This window comes from Leptodactylus fuscus, chromosome 8 (genome assembly GCF_031893055.1).
Source record: "Leptodactylus fuscus isolate aLepFus1 chromosome 8, aLepFus1.hap2, whole genome shotgun sequence".
In the NCBI taxonomy this organism is placed as follows: Eukaryota; Metazoa; Chordata; class Amphibia; order Anura; family Leptodactylidae; genus Leptodactylus; species Leptodactylus fuscus.
Window position 1 is genome coordinate 66,385,503 of NC_134272.1, and position 16,660 is coordinate 66,402,162.

The 16,660-nt window shown below is 42.0% G+C and overlaps 1 protein-coding gene across 7 annotated transcripts in view; it reads left to right on the forward strand.

Annotated features, from left to right (window-relative positions):
* MLPH (melanophilin) overlaps positions 1-15,512 on the forward strand; it is a 39,861-nt gene extending 24,349 nt beyond the window's left edge. For 3 of the 7 annotated variants that reach the window (XM_075283945.1, XM_075283944.1, XM_075283948.1), the window contains 10 exons: positions 908-1,134; positions 4,813-4,896; positions 4,972-5,151; positions 8,283-8,456; positions 9,462-9,617; positions 9,903-9,995; positions 10,573-10,665; positions 11,404-11,461; positions 14,115-14,206; positions 14,549-15,512. In XM_075283945.1, coding sequence (XP_075140046.1) covers positions 908-1,134; positions 4,813-4,896; positions 4,972-5,151; positions 8,283-8,456; positions 9,462-9,617; positions 9,903-9,995; positions 10,573-10,665; positions 11,404-11,461; positions 14,115-14,206; positions 14,549-14,572 — 1,181 coding nt within the window. In that variant the 3' untranslated portion in view covers positions 14,573-15,512. The remainder of the gene's footprint in view (positions 1-907; positions 1,135-4,812; positions 4,897-4,971; positions 5,152-8,282; positions 8,457-9,461; positions 9,618-9,902; positions 9,996-10,572; positions 10,666-11,403; positions 11,462-14,114; positions 14,207-14,548) is intronic. The other 4 variants (XM_075283946.1, XM_075283949.1, XM_075283947.1 and 1 more) reach the window with 4 other exon arrangements.
* The last annotated feature ends 1,148 nt before the right edge of the window (positions 15,513-16,660 follow it).

The following is a 16,660-nucleotide window of genomic DNA, read 5'->3' on the forward strand; positions in this document are numbered from 1 at the left end:
CTGTATGTCAAGTAAGTGGTTCCCATATGGTCATATTCAGATCAACAGATAATAGAAAGGAAAGACAAGTATCTGTAAAATCTGCAACGTTATTGTCTATAAAATCCATAGGAACAGGTGAAGTACCGTCTCTTACGCGTTTCAAGCCTTAGAGGCTCCTACCTGCTATAACTAAAAACCACTAAGGTCTGAAACATGTTATCAGTGATGCATCACCTCTTCCTATGGAGGATTTTATGGTCATGAAATAAGATTGCGGATTTTTATGGATACTGGACTTTCCTTTATTGGGGTTCCTACACTACTGTGCACCAATATCACATGTTCTGGACTACTTGCATAACTTACCATTGTATTACTGTTACATGTCTAGATGAAAGAACTATAGATTTTTATTCCAGAAAGTTGTAGGGTTAATAACTAGATGTTGGTGGCTTTATACAAGAATTGGCGTTAGTCTTCCATGGATGGTAGTCTTCAGTAGTTCATGAGGAAGGAGGACTATCCCCTGATACATCATATTACAGAGCATCCATGTAATAGGCTTCAATGGCTGCTCATTAGGCAAGACAATTGGATCACAAATACAAGAGGAATAAAGTCCATGGACGACACCATCAGTCGATGAGTAGTAGCTTTCATCTGTGGTTCTAAGCACACAATGTCCAGTAATATCCAGCATTTCTATATCCTATAAACTCTGTATACAGGCGCATTATGTTAATGACTATGTCTTTGCTGGGTGCATGGGCCATTGTGGTTAAAGCATTAACAATGGGGCCATCGGCTAGGGCATTTGGACTCTGCATGACCATCAAGACTCAATTTATTAAAAATATTGTTCTCTTCAACTACCTTCAATAATGCCCAATTTCTCCTCTTTTACCCTTCTCATCTGATCCCCCAGACCCTCCTTATTTAACAGAGTCCCAACCCCATTATCCCATCCCTGATTCCCAACTAACTCGCACCCGCTATTTCCCTAAAGGCAGCCCCTTCCTTGCAACCAAGGCATCTCAGTACTCTGGTGACATGGACACTTCGGATGAAGAAAGGGGGGCTATACCCAAAGCTCCCCCCAGACGCAGAAGTCGTGCATCGTCTCAGGAGAACCTCCACCATTCAGGGACACAGGTAACCTCTGGACCTAAAGGATTTCTGTGCGTCAGTAACCATATCCAAGTTCCTGTTAGTAAATATCTTTGTATACAGGGGGTGAGGGAAGTGATGGATTCCTAGAAACCAATCCTTTTCATATATTTAGTCACTAAGGTTTGTTTTGCCATGATCCTGGTATGACACGGGTACAATGCCCACAGTGTAGCGGGCGGGAGGTATTTGCAGGTGATGTAATTAGTCCTTTTCATTTAGTACTTACCCATTAATTAAAACCATGGCTCAGGTTTACTTTTGATGTAATGATTCCCCCTCTTCACTTCCCTCTTATGTTCTCCATTTCTTTGTATGGTTTTGTTAATGATATTTCCTGTGCCTCGTTCTTAGAATGAGTGCCTCTTAGATTTTTTTCGATGATTAATTACCATTAGATGAGGTGTTTGATGGGCGCTAGAGGCGAAAAGGATATTTATTAACCCTCCGTTCCACCAACCTATACTTCTATATCTTATCATCATGGGGAAAATCAGCATTACAAAGTATCCAGGAAATGGGGCAAATTTGGGGTGGTGGTGTGGGTGTAAAACAAAAAAAAACATACTTGCTTATCCTCAGAACTCCATTCTGTCCTGATGTCCTTTCTCTCCCATTGTGCCAGAAACCGAGGCTCACATGACTGCTGAGACCAAACAGTGGCCTTAGTAGTCGCTGAATGAGTGACATCACCGGTCCCTCTCTTAGGCCCCTGGGGTCAGTGATTGGCCTTAGTGGTCATAGGATTCAAGTTCAGGTAGGGGAGAAAAAGGAAATCAGGACAACAGATCTCTGAAGATAGATGATTGTGTTTTTTGCTGTGTTTTTTGTTTTTACACCCACTCTAGTGCCCCTAAGTTTGCACTAAATCTTGGAAAGCCCTTTAATGGGCCATATGTTTAGTGCCCATTTCTCTAAAGTGTCCCAAGAGCCAACGCTAAGCCACATGTGGAGCCTGCATGGTCCAAAACCTCTTACCATGGCCTGTATCTTTTCTAGACTTGTCTTCCATCAAGATCGTGCCAAATAAACTGGAAACAAAATAATTTTATAATATTTCAATCGCTTGCCTATCATTGTCTATCAATTCTGTGATTTCCATAATTTCAAGACACCTGCCATTTCAACGTTGAGGAGTATAATGATAAGATCTACTATTTAAGAATTACCTTCATAACAACATCCAATGTCTCTAGTGATGAAGGAGATGACATTACAGTGTCAGGCGGTTCTATCACCATTCCCTGAAGGGGTGTCATGTGCCTAGCAAGAAGACACTCATGTAATGAATCGGTGTAGTGGTAGAATATACGCTAGTGATAATAAAGTGGCACATTACAAAAGGTGTTGTTGGAAATTGGAAAACTCTCAATTTTTCTAGTCTTTAAAACGATTATTTTATTAAACTATGTAACTGTCTACCACACCTCTGATATCATAAATGTATCATTTCAAGTGACATGCGGAAATCTTACATTAAAGGGGTGTTCCCACTAAACAAGTTATCCCCCATAGGATTGGGTTAACTTACAAATCATTGGGGATTCAACTCAGACTCCAACTGATCAGGAAAATTGGGGACTTTTGTCTCCATTCATGTGGTGTCCCCACTCATTCCTTTGGGCGAGTTGGAGTTAGTTTAGCACTCTCCTATTGAAATAAATGGGAAAGTGCACAAGCTCCCCAACCACCGCTCCATTCAGAACTAAAGTTCTCCATTTTCCTGTACAGTGGTGGTCTTACCGCTAAGACCCCCACTGATCTGCAAGTTATCCCCCCATCCTTGGGATAGGTTATAACTTGTTTTGTCAGAGAACCCCTTTAAGAACTCTTTAAGACTGAGGCTACACATACTGAAGGTGCATTTTTGTTGCAAATTTTGCTGCAGTGTTTTGAGCCAAAGCCAGTAGTGTATTCAGCCAAAGGTCAAAGTATAAGGGATTCCTTTTTATATTTTCAATCCTATGGCTAAACCATAACTGTGGCTATGCTCATTTTTTGGCGCCTGATATTTTGCTCTCTGGTGGTGGTAATCTGGTCTTCTCTGGAATCTTCTGATATTGCTTCTACCTTTATGCCAGGGCTACACTGCAACATTCTGCAGTTCTACTGAATGATTTTAACTATTGAGCTACAGGTATAGTCCAAATTAATATATTATGGGAAGTTAAAGACTGGTGCTTCCTACAACACCCTTATTCAATTCCTCCACAGGCATGGGATCATGGGGCACCTCTAAATAATTCTGGGGCATTTAAATATGTATTGTGTGCCAGAATTGAAATCAAAATTTCAGCTATAACCAACGCCATTTTTCTGGTATGAGTTACAGTAAATCTAACAGATCATTGCATATCTGCCCGGCCCACATTGATCCATCTCCACACCATCCATCTCCATTCACTGTCTTTAAAAAGTCGTGAGCAGGGTAGAAAAGGGACAGTGTGATGTATCATGTGGCACAAATGTGTTCACTGCCCCAAATATGAGCCACGTCTACACCTTTCTGGAGAATATCCTTTATTACATTCCCCTCCATTGATTTCTATGCAAACTTGTGGACTGCAGCCATAGGGCCAACGGTGAACTTGCACTGGCTCTTTGGACAGTGGGACAGTCCTGCATTTTTTTTGTCCCACTGTCCAGGGCAGCGGGTTTGGTCTGCACCAACTCATCGGCGTCCAGAGTTGCAGACAGTAATGAAGTAGGGAGCCGTCCACTCCTTGCTTCACCACCCAGCCACTGTTTTTTCCCCCAGTATCCTGGGAGCAAGAGGCGCGATGTCACTTACATCACACCTGCTACTCATTGAAGACTCCAGGACCAGTTTTTTTTTTTAATTATATACAGTAGGGGATATGAAATTGTGGAATTTCATAAATTGAGGGTGGAGGAACATACTGTGAGGGCAACCTGAGGGGGACATGACAGCATGGAGGGACATGATACTGTGGGTGCAACCTGGGGGGACATGAAACTGTGGTTACATATTGTGGATGCAAACCTGGATGGACATGATACTGTAGGGCCAACCTGGAGGGGGACATGACAGTGTGGGGAGACATTATACTGTGGGTGCAAGATGGGGGAACATGATACTGTACAAGCAACCTGAGGGGGGCATGACACTGTGGGGGACATATTGTGGATGCAAACCTGGGTGGACATGATACTGCGGAGGCAACCTGTGGGGACAAGACACTGTGGGGGCATCCTGAGACGGACAAGATGGTGTGAGTGGGGATACATGACAATGTGGGGGCAAGCAGGGGGGGTGTGGGTTATGAACATGTGAGGGGGGACATGAAAATGTGTGGGTAACCTGGAAGGGGACATTATGAGGGGCCTTCTGGGGCCAGTAGGGAGGCATTAGCCACTAAGGGGCATTATACTATGTGAGGGCCATCGAGGGGACATTAGAATTTGTGCAGGTCAGGTAATTCTAGGTGGTGGTGATGGGGGGGCCCCACTTATGAAACACTTGCACAGGGCCCACCAGTGTGTTAAAATGGACTTGACTGTAGCAGTAGCTCAATGGTTAAAATCAATCCATAACAGTACAAAAAGTTGCAATCCAGGCCTAAAATCAGGTAATTGGGTAATAGGAATAATCTCTTTTGGTGATGGGATCTGTCCTACGATTTCCTTTTCCTTCTTTCATAGATCTCTGATCTTAACAAACGCATGTCTGCTATTGAGCGCATGTTAAACCGTCTAGAGGAAAGGATCTCTGTGCAGTCTGATGAGGTAACTCCATATCATTACCGATAGCTCAGTACATGAGATGCCAACTATCCATCTAGACACTGTCAAATCTTCTAGTCCACAGGTCAAGCAGGACACACCGATGCAGACTTGGAGGAACAAACACTGAAACGAAAGATAGGAGAACTAGCCAGTAACTTAAGTGATAAAGGAGGCTCCTCAGATGAAGAAAAAGGGTCAAAACCCAAGTCAACAGTGAAAACGTCCAATGAAGATGTCACGAATCAGACCCAGAAGGTAAAACTATTAAGAAAGATAGGGAAAGATAGACATTATGTCTTTTACAAGTGTGTTCTTCCTTACCTTTACTGTTGGCTGGACTTGTCTGGATACAGTCATAAAATGACCTGCTTTATAAAACAATATAATTTTGAGATATTCTATCACAGGAAGTCTGTCCTACATGTCAGCCAGCTAGTCGTGAGTTGCAGCCTGTTAATCCTGGGTTCACACCAGCGTCCGGTCTCCGTTCTAAGGTTTCCGTCTTCTGCAGACAGAAGACGGAAACCTGGCAGACCGTGTCCGGCCGTGAGCGCCGGTGAATGTTTTGTGCTCTCCACGGCGAAACCAGTTTTTAAAACCGGACACAAAGTCCTGCATGTCTGACTTTGTGTCCGGTTAAAAACAAACGGTTTTGCCGCAGAGAGCACAAAACGATCACCGCCACTCACAGCCGGACACTTTTCAAACCCATTAATTTGAATGGGTTTTAAAAAAGCCTGCAGGTTTCCGTTTCCTGCCCGGTTTCGGGCAGGAAATAGAAATCTGCATAACAGAGACCCGGGGCGCAAAGGTGAACAAGCTAGCATGTTGCAAACTTAGGGCCCGTTCACACGGGCACACTTTCTTCAGGCGGATTCCACGGCTCGGTGAGCCGCAGCGTCTGCCTGGCGGCAGCAACCTCCGGAGTCGGCCCATTCATTTGAGCTAACTCCAGGGGGCGACAGTCGTCACAGGCAGGTTTTGACCCGAGAGTGACGCGACTCCCCGCGTCACTCTCTGTGCCAAAACCCACTACACCGCCCCTCGTGTGAACTTAGCCTTAAGTAGGTTTTATAAGTAATTGGAAACCATAAGCAAAGTCAAGATAAGGTAAGGGTGGATGCATCTGGGGACTGAAATTTAAAATATCATTCAATCCTATGCTCCTTCTTCAAAAAATGGTGGATCAATTACTAAAAGTGACTCAAAATGTGGAGTTTTATTCTAAAATCCAGGCCACATATTTTTAAAAACTAAAAGAATTCTTGGAGTTTGGGTCAGTGATATTGACCCTCATCACTGCCCCCATACAATATAATCACCCCATTACTATCCTCTGTACAATATAACGGCCCATCACTGCCCCCCTACAATATAATCGCCCATCACTTCTCCCATAAAGTATAACGGCCCAGTCACTGCCACTATGTGGTATAATGGCTCACAGTCACTGCCCCCATACAATATAATGGCCCCGATCACTTCTCCCATACAGGATCATGACCCTCATATGGCCCTCATCAATGTGGTTAATATGGCTCTCATGCCATAGCCCCCATACAATATAATGGAACCCATACAGTGATCCCATAATTGTCTGCCTCCCATATAGTGGCCCCGATATTGGTAACAGAACCAGTTTGGGGCTCTTCTCGTTTCTACAATGTGGCTATATTTTTAACAACCAAGTCATCAGAACCAGACATAACCCACTGTGTGACCCTTCCCTCTTTATGTATCTTCCATGTACGCTCATTAATACATTTAACATGCCTTCTGATCTTTAAGTAATGGATTATAGAGTAGAAGGAACTGAGTGAATAGTAATATAGAAAAGATTTAGTATATCTTATCAATCATTTGTTACTATTTGCGGCACTATGTGCTCAGGACTCCAGTAGGCAGTCTTATCAGTCGTTGTCCGTCTTCAGTATGAACCGTAAGATAAATATTGTATCTTTTCCCATAACACTCTATATGAGTCTTATCAGCTCCTCCTGCTCTATAATATGCCGCCTCTCGATAGCACCGCATGCTTAAAGTGGTAGGTACCTTTTACTACTACTAGAGGTAATGTAATGTGTGGACATGTCTGTACGGCAGATCATTTAGCTAAAGACCTCGTTGTCAGAATCGGTTATTACTGAATAAACCTTTAAGTACTATGAAGTATCGGCTCCTTGTAAGAATGGACGAGCTCCAAGCTTAATGGGAAGTGTTTTTTTAATGTGAAGGGGAAATACAATTTAAAAGTGTTTCAATTGGGTTATAATATATATAAATGGTCTCAGTGGAGGTTTAATAGTTAAACTTAAGATTAAGTTTGTTTTTCAAAGGGAGGGTGTCCGTATAACAAGAGAGAGAAGAATAGCCAAGCATCTTATTGCTCCATCCTCCGGCAGTAAGGACCTGCTAATGGGAGCTCTATGTCCCTTGTAGTATGTTCAGTACAGGAGAAGATGCATCATTAAGATCAAAGAGCCTCTTCACAAGGGTCCATGGCTGGACTGAGAGCTCTCGAGGCGCTGTGCCAACATGGACAATTAGCGCACCATCTGCCCTTCGTGCCCTGCCTAATCCAAGCCCTTTTATCCATTTAGCATAACACGTCAGTCGGAAGTTGCATCTTGAGTATCGGGGATAGAAACATCTCTTTCCGTCTAATGGATCTATTTAACTATTACTAAAAAGGAAGACAAGACGTGGAGAGTATGGAGTGTTTGTTTTTGGGTTATTTTTCACTTTAGTGTTGTTTAGCCACAGCAAAATATGGCTCAGGATATATATATATATATATATATATATATATATACTCTGTGTCTTTCTCCTTCTTTGACATTATACATCTAAGAAACTTACATTTATTAAAGCAAATTTCTTTTCATATTTGCTATTGGTATGTGGGCAAGTTACATGGTATATTAGATAGAAGGGTGCAGAGGTGTAACTAAAGCCTGGTGGGCCCCGGCTCAGTTTGAGCACCCATTTACAACCATCAACCATGTCCCATTTTAGCCGTACTTACTTTTCTCTTTCCTTATCCATCCAACTGCTACTTTCTACTCTCATTTCTGACAGTGGAAGGCTATGTATCACAAATATTCCCAATACAGTGCACCAGAACGCAGGGGTGATAAATTTATGATAGGCTGTCAGTCATCAGGGAGATCAAAGAAGTTTAAGTCTCATCCCTTGTGTGTTGAGAATGACCCGTGACCCCCCCACACCCACACACTGTGCAATCCACAATAGTTACACTAGTGGAAAGATGCACAAAAATGTTGTCCTGTGGAGATGCCTAAGAAATTACACATAAAGATACCTATACCCTTAATAATTTGGTTGCATGGAATTTCTGAATGGACGGTACCTTCTCCCATCTGCAGAGGTCGGCAGCTCAGGCTCTCTGTGACATCACAGCCAAATCATTGAGGACCATAAATGCCACTGAGAGAGCCATGCAAGAAGCCTTTGGTGAGATCCAACAGCCCGTCAATCCTTACAACAAACCAGGAGCCAGTGGCAAGGCCCATGCTGAATTCCAGAATTTAGAGGAAAATGTAAGGAGTAGGATGTAGTGGATCATGCTGTAAACAGTGGGAGCTTGGTCATGCAAGGTTGTGTGGTGTATCATGTCAGCATTTATGACTTAAAAGGGCTTTAATGGGTACTTCAATAAACACTGTATAGTACACGTGACTATAAGCAGGATCTCCTCTTCTCTGTGCTCTGTATGGTAGACATATCAGCTATTCTCCACTGAGCTGAGATCAGGGATAACTGATGTTAGAATTGAAGCCCACAGGGAGGCAAACGGTGATAATTCAGAATATAAGTCAGGTACACCTTAAGCATGTTCTGTATGATATAAGGAATCAGGTCTAGGTAATGGAATTATACCCAATGATTTGTTTGAATATTAACAATCTGGTAGATTGGGGGGTGGAAGGTCAGTTAAAGATCAGTTATAGAGAGTCTGTCAGCAGAAAATTGGATATAAACTTAATCCCAGTACCTTGTAGAGGTGATTCCACAGTTTCCAAATATGTCTCTGTTCTTCAACCATGGAGGCCATTTTTCATGCAAATTGCTATTTTATTCAAAAACTGTCGATTCTCCTCTAGTTATTGGAATTAGGTTTATAAACAATTTACTGCTCAAAGACTCCCTGTAAGTGAAAGAAGAAGAAAACATGAACACATCTTAGGCTAGGTTCACATCTGTGTTGGTCTCGCTGTCATTAAGGTCTGCCAGGAGACCCAAACTATGGATAGTCGGAACGCTAATACAGCAGATACCAGCGGTATCTATTGACTATAATGGGGTCCACCGGGTGTCTCTGTCTTTATACTGCAGTCATCCATGCAGGATTTTTCTGTCCACTGATTTCCGGCGGTTTCTGCGGCAGAAGCTCCAGCGCAGATGTGAACTTAACCTAAGACACATTTGAGGCAGTGCCCTCAAAGCACAAGTGATATTAAGTTACAGCAATGTATCATCAATTCTAGGCCATTCAATGTGATCCTCCTAATGGCCAAATCTATATCTAATGTGTTCTACTGTAGGTGTACATAGTAGCAGATAAAACATATGGACTTGAAAAGAACCTTCAGGATCTGGAGGAGCGCGCGCGTCAGAGTGGGACCACAGATTCTGAGCTGTCAGAGTTAGAGGTCAGCGTGGCATCTGCTATGGCACAAGTGCAGCAAACAGAGAGCGAGGTGAGAGGCAAAAATCCAATGTTTCCATTTTTTATGTGTTTCTTATTTTAGGCTAAAGCCCTATGTTGCGGAAACACAGCTTTTTTTGTTGCAGTTTTTTGAGCCAAAGCCAAGAATAGCTGCAAAAGGAATGGGAAATGTATAAAGAGCTCTTACACTCCTCTCTTCTTTTCAATCCACTCCTGGTTTTGGCTCAAAAAACTGCAGCAAAATCTGCAACAAAAAAGCTGTGTTTCTGCAACATGGAGTCTTAGCCTTAATCTGTCTTATCTTTGTCATGTTTAGGTGTCAGATATTGAATCCAGGATAGCTGCCCTGAGTGCAGCAGGACTCACTGTGTCACCTTCAGACAAAGCCAAGAAGAAGTCAAGCCCCCGGGTAATATAAAGCAGGATATATGTAACTCTCTACGCAATTTCACTTAAGCAGGACCTTTCACTAACTCCACTTACCCCAGCACATTTGGAATTTTTTCTCTAGCCCCCAGCGTTCCTGAGAAATCGGTGCAGTTTGTTTTGGTGCCTGACATTCTAATTAGGCTTTCTACGGTCAAGTGGGCAAATGTGAGCCAGAACAGACAAGGGGGCGTGATTATGGCACTGTCCAATCAGTATTGAGCTCAGAATTGTGATATATTGTCTGTGCTGACACTTCCCACTTGACAGTAAAGAGCTGAATAAGATAGGTACTGATACTGAAGGTAGTGATTGCTCAGGAATGGTGGGGGCTACAGAAAAAAATACAACTGTGCCAGAATTAATGGAACAATGCCTATGAATAATGATGCAAAGAAATGAAGTCAGTAGAGGTGGTCAGAATATATATTTATATTATGGCATATATATTATTGAACAAGATCAGCTCAACTACTTGTGTTAATGATCCAAATAGTTTTGTATTAAAGGATATTTTGTATTCTATATTATCCTAACATTATTTCCATATAATCTAACAGATGACTCCCCCTGCCATGTCTAGAAGTACAGAACCATTTCTGCCATCATCACCGGAATTATACAACCTTTCTTCAACACCCAGCGAAGCAAAGGTTAGCATTTATAATCTTTTTTTTTTTAAAGAAAATAATGAATGAAAAAAAGAACTGTGTGTACAGGTACTGATGCTGTGGAGCTACTAGGCCCTTGGCAAGCAGAAGTAAACCTACAGGGAGTGAATAGAACATTGTGCTTTGCTACTGTTTACATACTGTTAAAGAACTTTCCAGCAGTCTAAGGCCCGGTTCACATCTGTGTTCGGTATTCCGTTTGAGGAGTCCGCTTGGGGAGCCCCCGAACGGAATACCAAACGCATTACAAAGCGGTGAGCAATGAAAGCACATGGACTCCATAGACTATAATGGAGTCCATGTGTTGTCCATGTGGTGTCCACACGAGTCATGCGGAAAGAAAAGTACTGCAAGCACTACTTTTCTCTCTGTGTGATTTGTGGACAACACACGGACCCCATTATAGTCTATGGGGTCTGTGTGCTTTCATTGCTTACCACTTTTTAATGAGTTTAGTATTCCATTCTGGGGGTCCCCAAGCAGACTCCCCAAATGCAGATGTGAACCGGGCCTATGTATAAGGTGGTGCATGTGCAAACCTGTAACAGTTGGTTCATTGCACAGGGAAGGGTTATGCCCCTGTCCCAAATGCAGGAGCTTGAATCCTGTGATGACACACTTTAAGGGTTTCCAATTATATTAAAATCAATATGATAAGTGAGCGTAACTTCTGAGCCAAATAAGAATTTAACACCTCTTTTATCTGTCCTTATCCCTTAGATTCTGACAATGCAGCAGGCGCTAAGAAAAAAGTTTAATCTTGACGCAGATATGGCAGGTGAGTATGCTAGCTTCTACAGTAGAAAACCTTTACTTATAAAACTTAAGTGTCAAGAGCCTAATCTGCAAAAAGATGTTGCAGAATATCAAAGTAATGCTTCCTATAACTGTAATGCTTGTTTCACATTAGCGTTGGTATTCTGTCTGGGGGAGTCTGCATGGGACACCCCCGATCGGAATACCGAACGCAACTGCAAGTGCTGTGCAGTGAAAGCACATGAACCCCATAGATTATAATGGGTCCATGTGCTTGCTGCACGCTGCCCGCACGAATCATGCGGACAGGAAAGTAGATTGTGTACTACTTTCCTGCCCACATGATCCCTGCGGAGATCTGACGGCCAGCATATGGACCCCATTATAGTCTATGGGGTCGGTGTGCTTTCACTGCACAGCACTTGCAGTTGCGTTCGGTATTCCATTCGGGAGGGTCCTCATGTGGACTCCCCTGGACGGAATACCAACGCAGATGTGAACTAGGCCTAAGGCATCTACGTTCGGGTTTCCATTTGGGGAGTCCGTTTGGGGATTCCTCGAATGGAAACGTATCCGCATAAAAAAGCGGTTACCTAAGGAAACAGTTTATCTCAGCTGTGCTACCCTGTGTCCATAGATCTCCTTTCCCTCTCTGGGAGACGTGAGAACAATAGAGTATCACTGCTTGACTGTTCCCATCTTAGACATCGGAGTTGCACTTTGCTGCAATGGGAGTAACCCTTTACCATACACACCCCATGTAGGTTTTGCTGAAAGTTTTCTTTTGTTTGGATGGGAGCCATGTTCAACATAATCTCAAAAGCTGTATGTATTTTATACAAGAGCATTTTTGACTTCTTGGACCTCAAACATCACATGTCCCTCTCTCTATAAACTGACCTCCATTGAACGTCTTTCTGTGCTCGAAGATAAAGAAGTGCCTTGACCCGGGGTTTCTAATGTGATGTAAAATATTAGTTAGAAACTAACTGGATAGTTTGACCTGAAAGACTTCAATTAACCTTCCTATAATGTTCTCATTTTATAGAAGCTTATCTCCGTGTCATAACTGATGTCTTCTAATCTGATTCATTCTCCTTTATAGTAGTCAGAATGAATTGAGACTTATAAAGGAAGCTCTGTGAACACATTTGTGTGTGTATATGTACATACATACATATATACATACACATATAATTTATCCAAAAATATATTAAAAGTGATCATCTCAAGATGACAAGTATCCATAAAATATGGTGGAAATTAAAATCTGGTGTGGATAAGGGGTGGTCTTCTTCACAAGGTGGTCTCTTGGAGAGGTTTCACTATAATTATTTCGTATTAGTTACACATACACACAACAGTCAGAACATGAAAACTAGATGATGTGTATTATCTTGTTACAGTTGTGTCAGGATCAGTGGCGTAACTAGGAATGGCGGGGCCCCGTAGCGAACTTTTGACATGGCCCCCCCCTCCAACCGACGCCAAAGACCTCGACCGACCCCCTCCTCCGCACTCTATTATGTCCCTTAGTAAGCCCTGCACACAGTATTATGTCCCTTAGTGGCCCCTGCACACTGTATTATCCCCCATAGTGGCCCCTGCACACCGTATTATACCCCATAGTGGCCCCTGCATGCAGTATTATGTCCCTTAGTGGCCCCTGTACACAGTATTATGTTCCTTAGTAAGCCCTGCACACATTACTATCCCCCATAGTGGCCCCTGCACACAGTATTATCCCCCATAGTGGCCCCTGCACACAGTATTATCCCCCATAGTGGCCCCTGCACACAGTATTATGCCCCATAGTGGCCCCTGCACACAGTATTATACCCAATAGTGGCCCCTGCACACAGTATTATGTCCAGGATCTGCAAGTAAATAGGGCCCGTAATGGGCAATTTAAAAAAAAAACAAAAAAAAACGCAGCGGTAGTGGCTGTCACCGGGCCCCCTAATGGCCCGGGCCCTGTGGCAGCCGCCTCCGCTGCCTCTATGGCAGTTACACCCCTGGTCAGGATAGAATATTAGGAGGCAAGTAGAGCACCAGTTCTTGAGGCTGAGGTTTTGGAGCGGACAAAATGGTAAAGTGTAATAATCTAAGCTGTTTTGACAAGGGCCAAAAAGTGGTGGTTATATATGTGGTTATATATGTGGTGGTTATACAACTGGGTCAGAGCACCGTTTTTCGGGTTGTTCCTGGAATGCAGTGGTTACTAGTACCAAACTAGGTTCCAAAGGGTTCCAAAGAAAGACAACTGATGACCTGGCAATAAGGTCAGCTTTAATGAGAGTGTGGAGATGAACGGTTATCCCATATAGTCTGGTTTATATCATTATATGCTGGTTATGAAAGGTATCACAACACGCAATTTGATGACATATGGGTCTATATAGCTGTAGACTGGTCAAAGTGCACACGCTGGCCAATAATATCTCTAAACATGCCTACAGTTGGTATATGAGCATCTAACGTGGACCATAAGGCAATGGAGGAAGGTCGTACCTATAGGAAAACCACTGGCGTTTCCGAATGTATAATTCATCATGACAGTCTTAGAAATCACTGCATGGGATTCACCAGAGGCTGTACAGTGGATGGGCCCACGTGGGACCGTGGCCTTATTCAAAATTTTAAATAAACACTATTGTCTCTGGTTTTGTTTACAGATGGTTCCTTTGAGCGTAACGCACTTTACCGCGGCTCCCTGACACAACGCAATCCAAATGGGAAGAACAGAAAGCTGGACCGCATCTTTGCTGTAAGAATTATACACTGATCATGGAGGAGATGAAGTATGGCGAAAACTTTTAGATAAACTCATAGAATAAATGTAGTAATGAAGAAAAAAACTCATTATTACTTGTACATAGTAGTACCTGTACAAGTGCAAATGGAGTGGTACAAACAATGATACTAGTCATCACTCCCAGTCATTAGTCAGCCTGTTAATGAGTATCGAACCCTTGTGAGGAGCTGAACTTCTGAAGTTATGAGATCTGTGAAGCTTGGGTGACACGGTCTATAATACAGAGAATACGTAATACAGAGAATAAAAGCCATTATATAGCACTTGTGTCATTACAATGTACTTGTCTTTCAGAAACCTGTTCTCAGCCAGAGATGAAACAAGGATCAAAGTCATCTTCAATCGCGATGGCTTCTTCTGCTTCAGTTATACTGAGAGAATTAAGTCCCAGCTTAGAGCCGCAAGCTTCATGTATACAGCCATGTCTGCTATCAGTGCCTGGAACTAGGATAGTCAATGCCTACCAATAAATGTCATTATAATGGTCTCATATGAAGAAGTGATCATATCCATATTATTACATCAATAAACAACACTACTGATAAAACTGGTTAATTCTGAACAAACACAAATTCTATGATACACATACAAGTGTCACCATACTCTAAAGTGTAGAAGATGAATGAGAAGGGTGAACTCTAGATCTACGTGGAAGAAAGTATATGGATTTGTATATAAAAAAGAAGTAATGGAAATAAAGTTAGATAATAGAATGTAATTATTGTATGCAGGCAAAATGGTGGCCAATGTTAAGTTGAGATTGGTTGGCAACATTGAGATGTGTTGGAATGTTCACCCTTTTCCATTTATGAGTGGAAAATATTCTTAGAATTTTAAGATATGTACAATATTCATTTTTGGGTTATTGGCTGTTCCTTGTATCCGGGCACTGTAGCTAGGAGAACCAAAGAAAATGATGTTACATTGTGTCTATTGATTTAAGTCTATATTTGTATTATGTCTGTTCTACATATCTATATTGTCTATCCTCTACGTATATACATTCTTGCTCCAGGGATATCACTGTGTTATGACCAAAAGTTATATACTTATGTGTTTCCTAAAAGTGACCAATTTTGGTGGGACTGTCAGGCAGACGTGAGGGAAAGGTATTGTGAATTCAACATACCCACTACCTGTGTTCTCAGGGGAGATAAGAAGGTACTAAAGATTTCCCACTGAGATCACAAGTATACTTGGATGAGCCAAGTATGCAAGTATATAGGGAGGTCAGAAGGAATAGCTGCCATACTGATACGGAATTATCAGTATGGCAATATCTGTAAAGGGCTGCAGAATACCGTATGTTGGTGATATATAAATAAACAAGGTAATACTGCTATATACAGTCTGTGTAATGCCACTATGCAATGCAAAATCAATATGCAGTATCCAAATTATATTGCCCTAAAAATCTCACATAATACTGCCATATTAACTACATTTTACTGCCATTTACTCAAAACCCAGATTTGGTGTAACAATCTGCATTCTGTGACCACTGTAGAAGTAGAGGTATGAAATTCGAGAGTGATAATGCACACAGATATGCTCTGGAGAACATTTTTGTACATTTATAATATGGTTAATATTATGGATAAGTAAATAATAAAAATATTTTTAAAAATGGCAAAGATGGTGTTAGTTTCCATACTTAATGCATGGTACACTACATTCTCAACATTACAATTCACACACTGGCATAATTTAACAGGTAATTACAAATTGACTCAGGAATGGGGGAGAACATAAATCTGAGGTTGAGGACATTAGAATGGGTTTCCATGCAATTCAGCTCAGACTCTGCCATGACTAGAAGGTCTAGCAGGATGGCGATTTATGTAAACCTAGATTCTGTATAAACTGTGCATAAGCATCCCAGTGGTAAACTGTATTTATTCAAATCCTAGGGTAAGTATGTTCCTGGGCATTATGGTGTAGAAAGTTAATTTATGAGACCTAAATAAAAGTACAGGATGGCGACAACCATCTGTAGCTCAACTGCCCTTTTCTTTGAGTGGCCCCTCAATGTTCTGGAAAAAGGAGGAAAATACTGTCTCCATTAGAATGGACCTCCTTGTGATACTGATGCACTTTGGACTCTATCACAACTTGCAGGATTTTGATTTACCTCAACCTATTCCAACCCGATGTGGACTGTGTGCATTAGTATCCCAATGGGCAAACTGTATTTCTGCAAATTCTATGGCAAGTATGTTATTGGAAAGAATGGGGAAGAAAGTTTAATTATTATTACATTTTAATGATTTGAATGAAAGTTCAAGAAGGGGATGACTTTCTGCAGCTTCAGCCTGACTATCCCATTCTTTGAGACATGGCTGGAGGACATTTTCTACATTAGAATGAGCATCCATGTGATGCTGATGCAGTTTGGACTCTGCCACA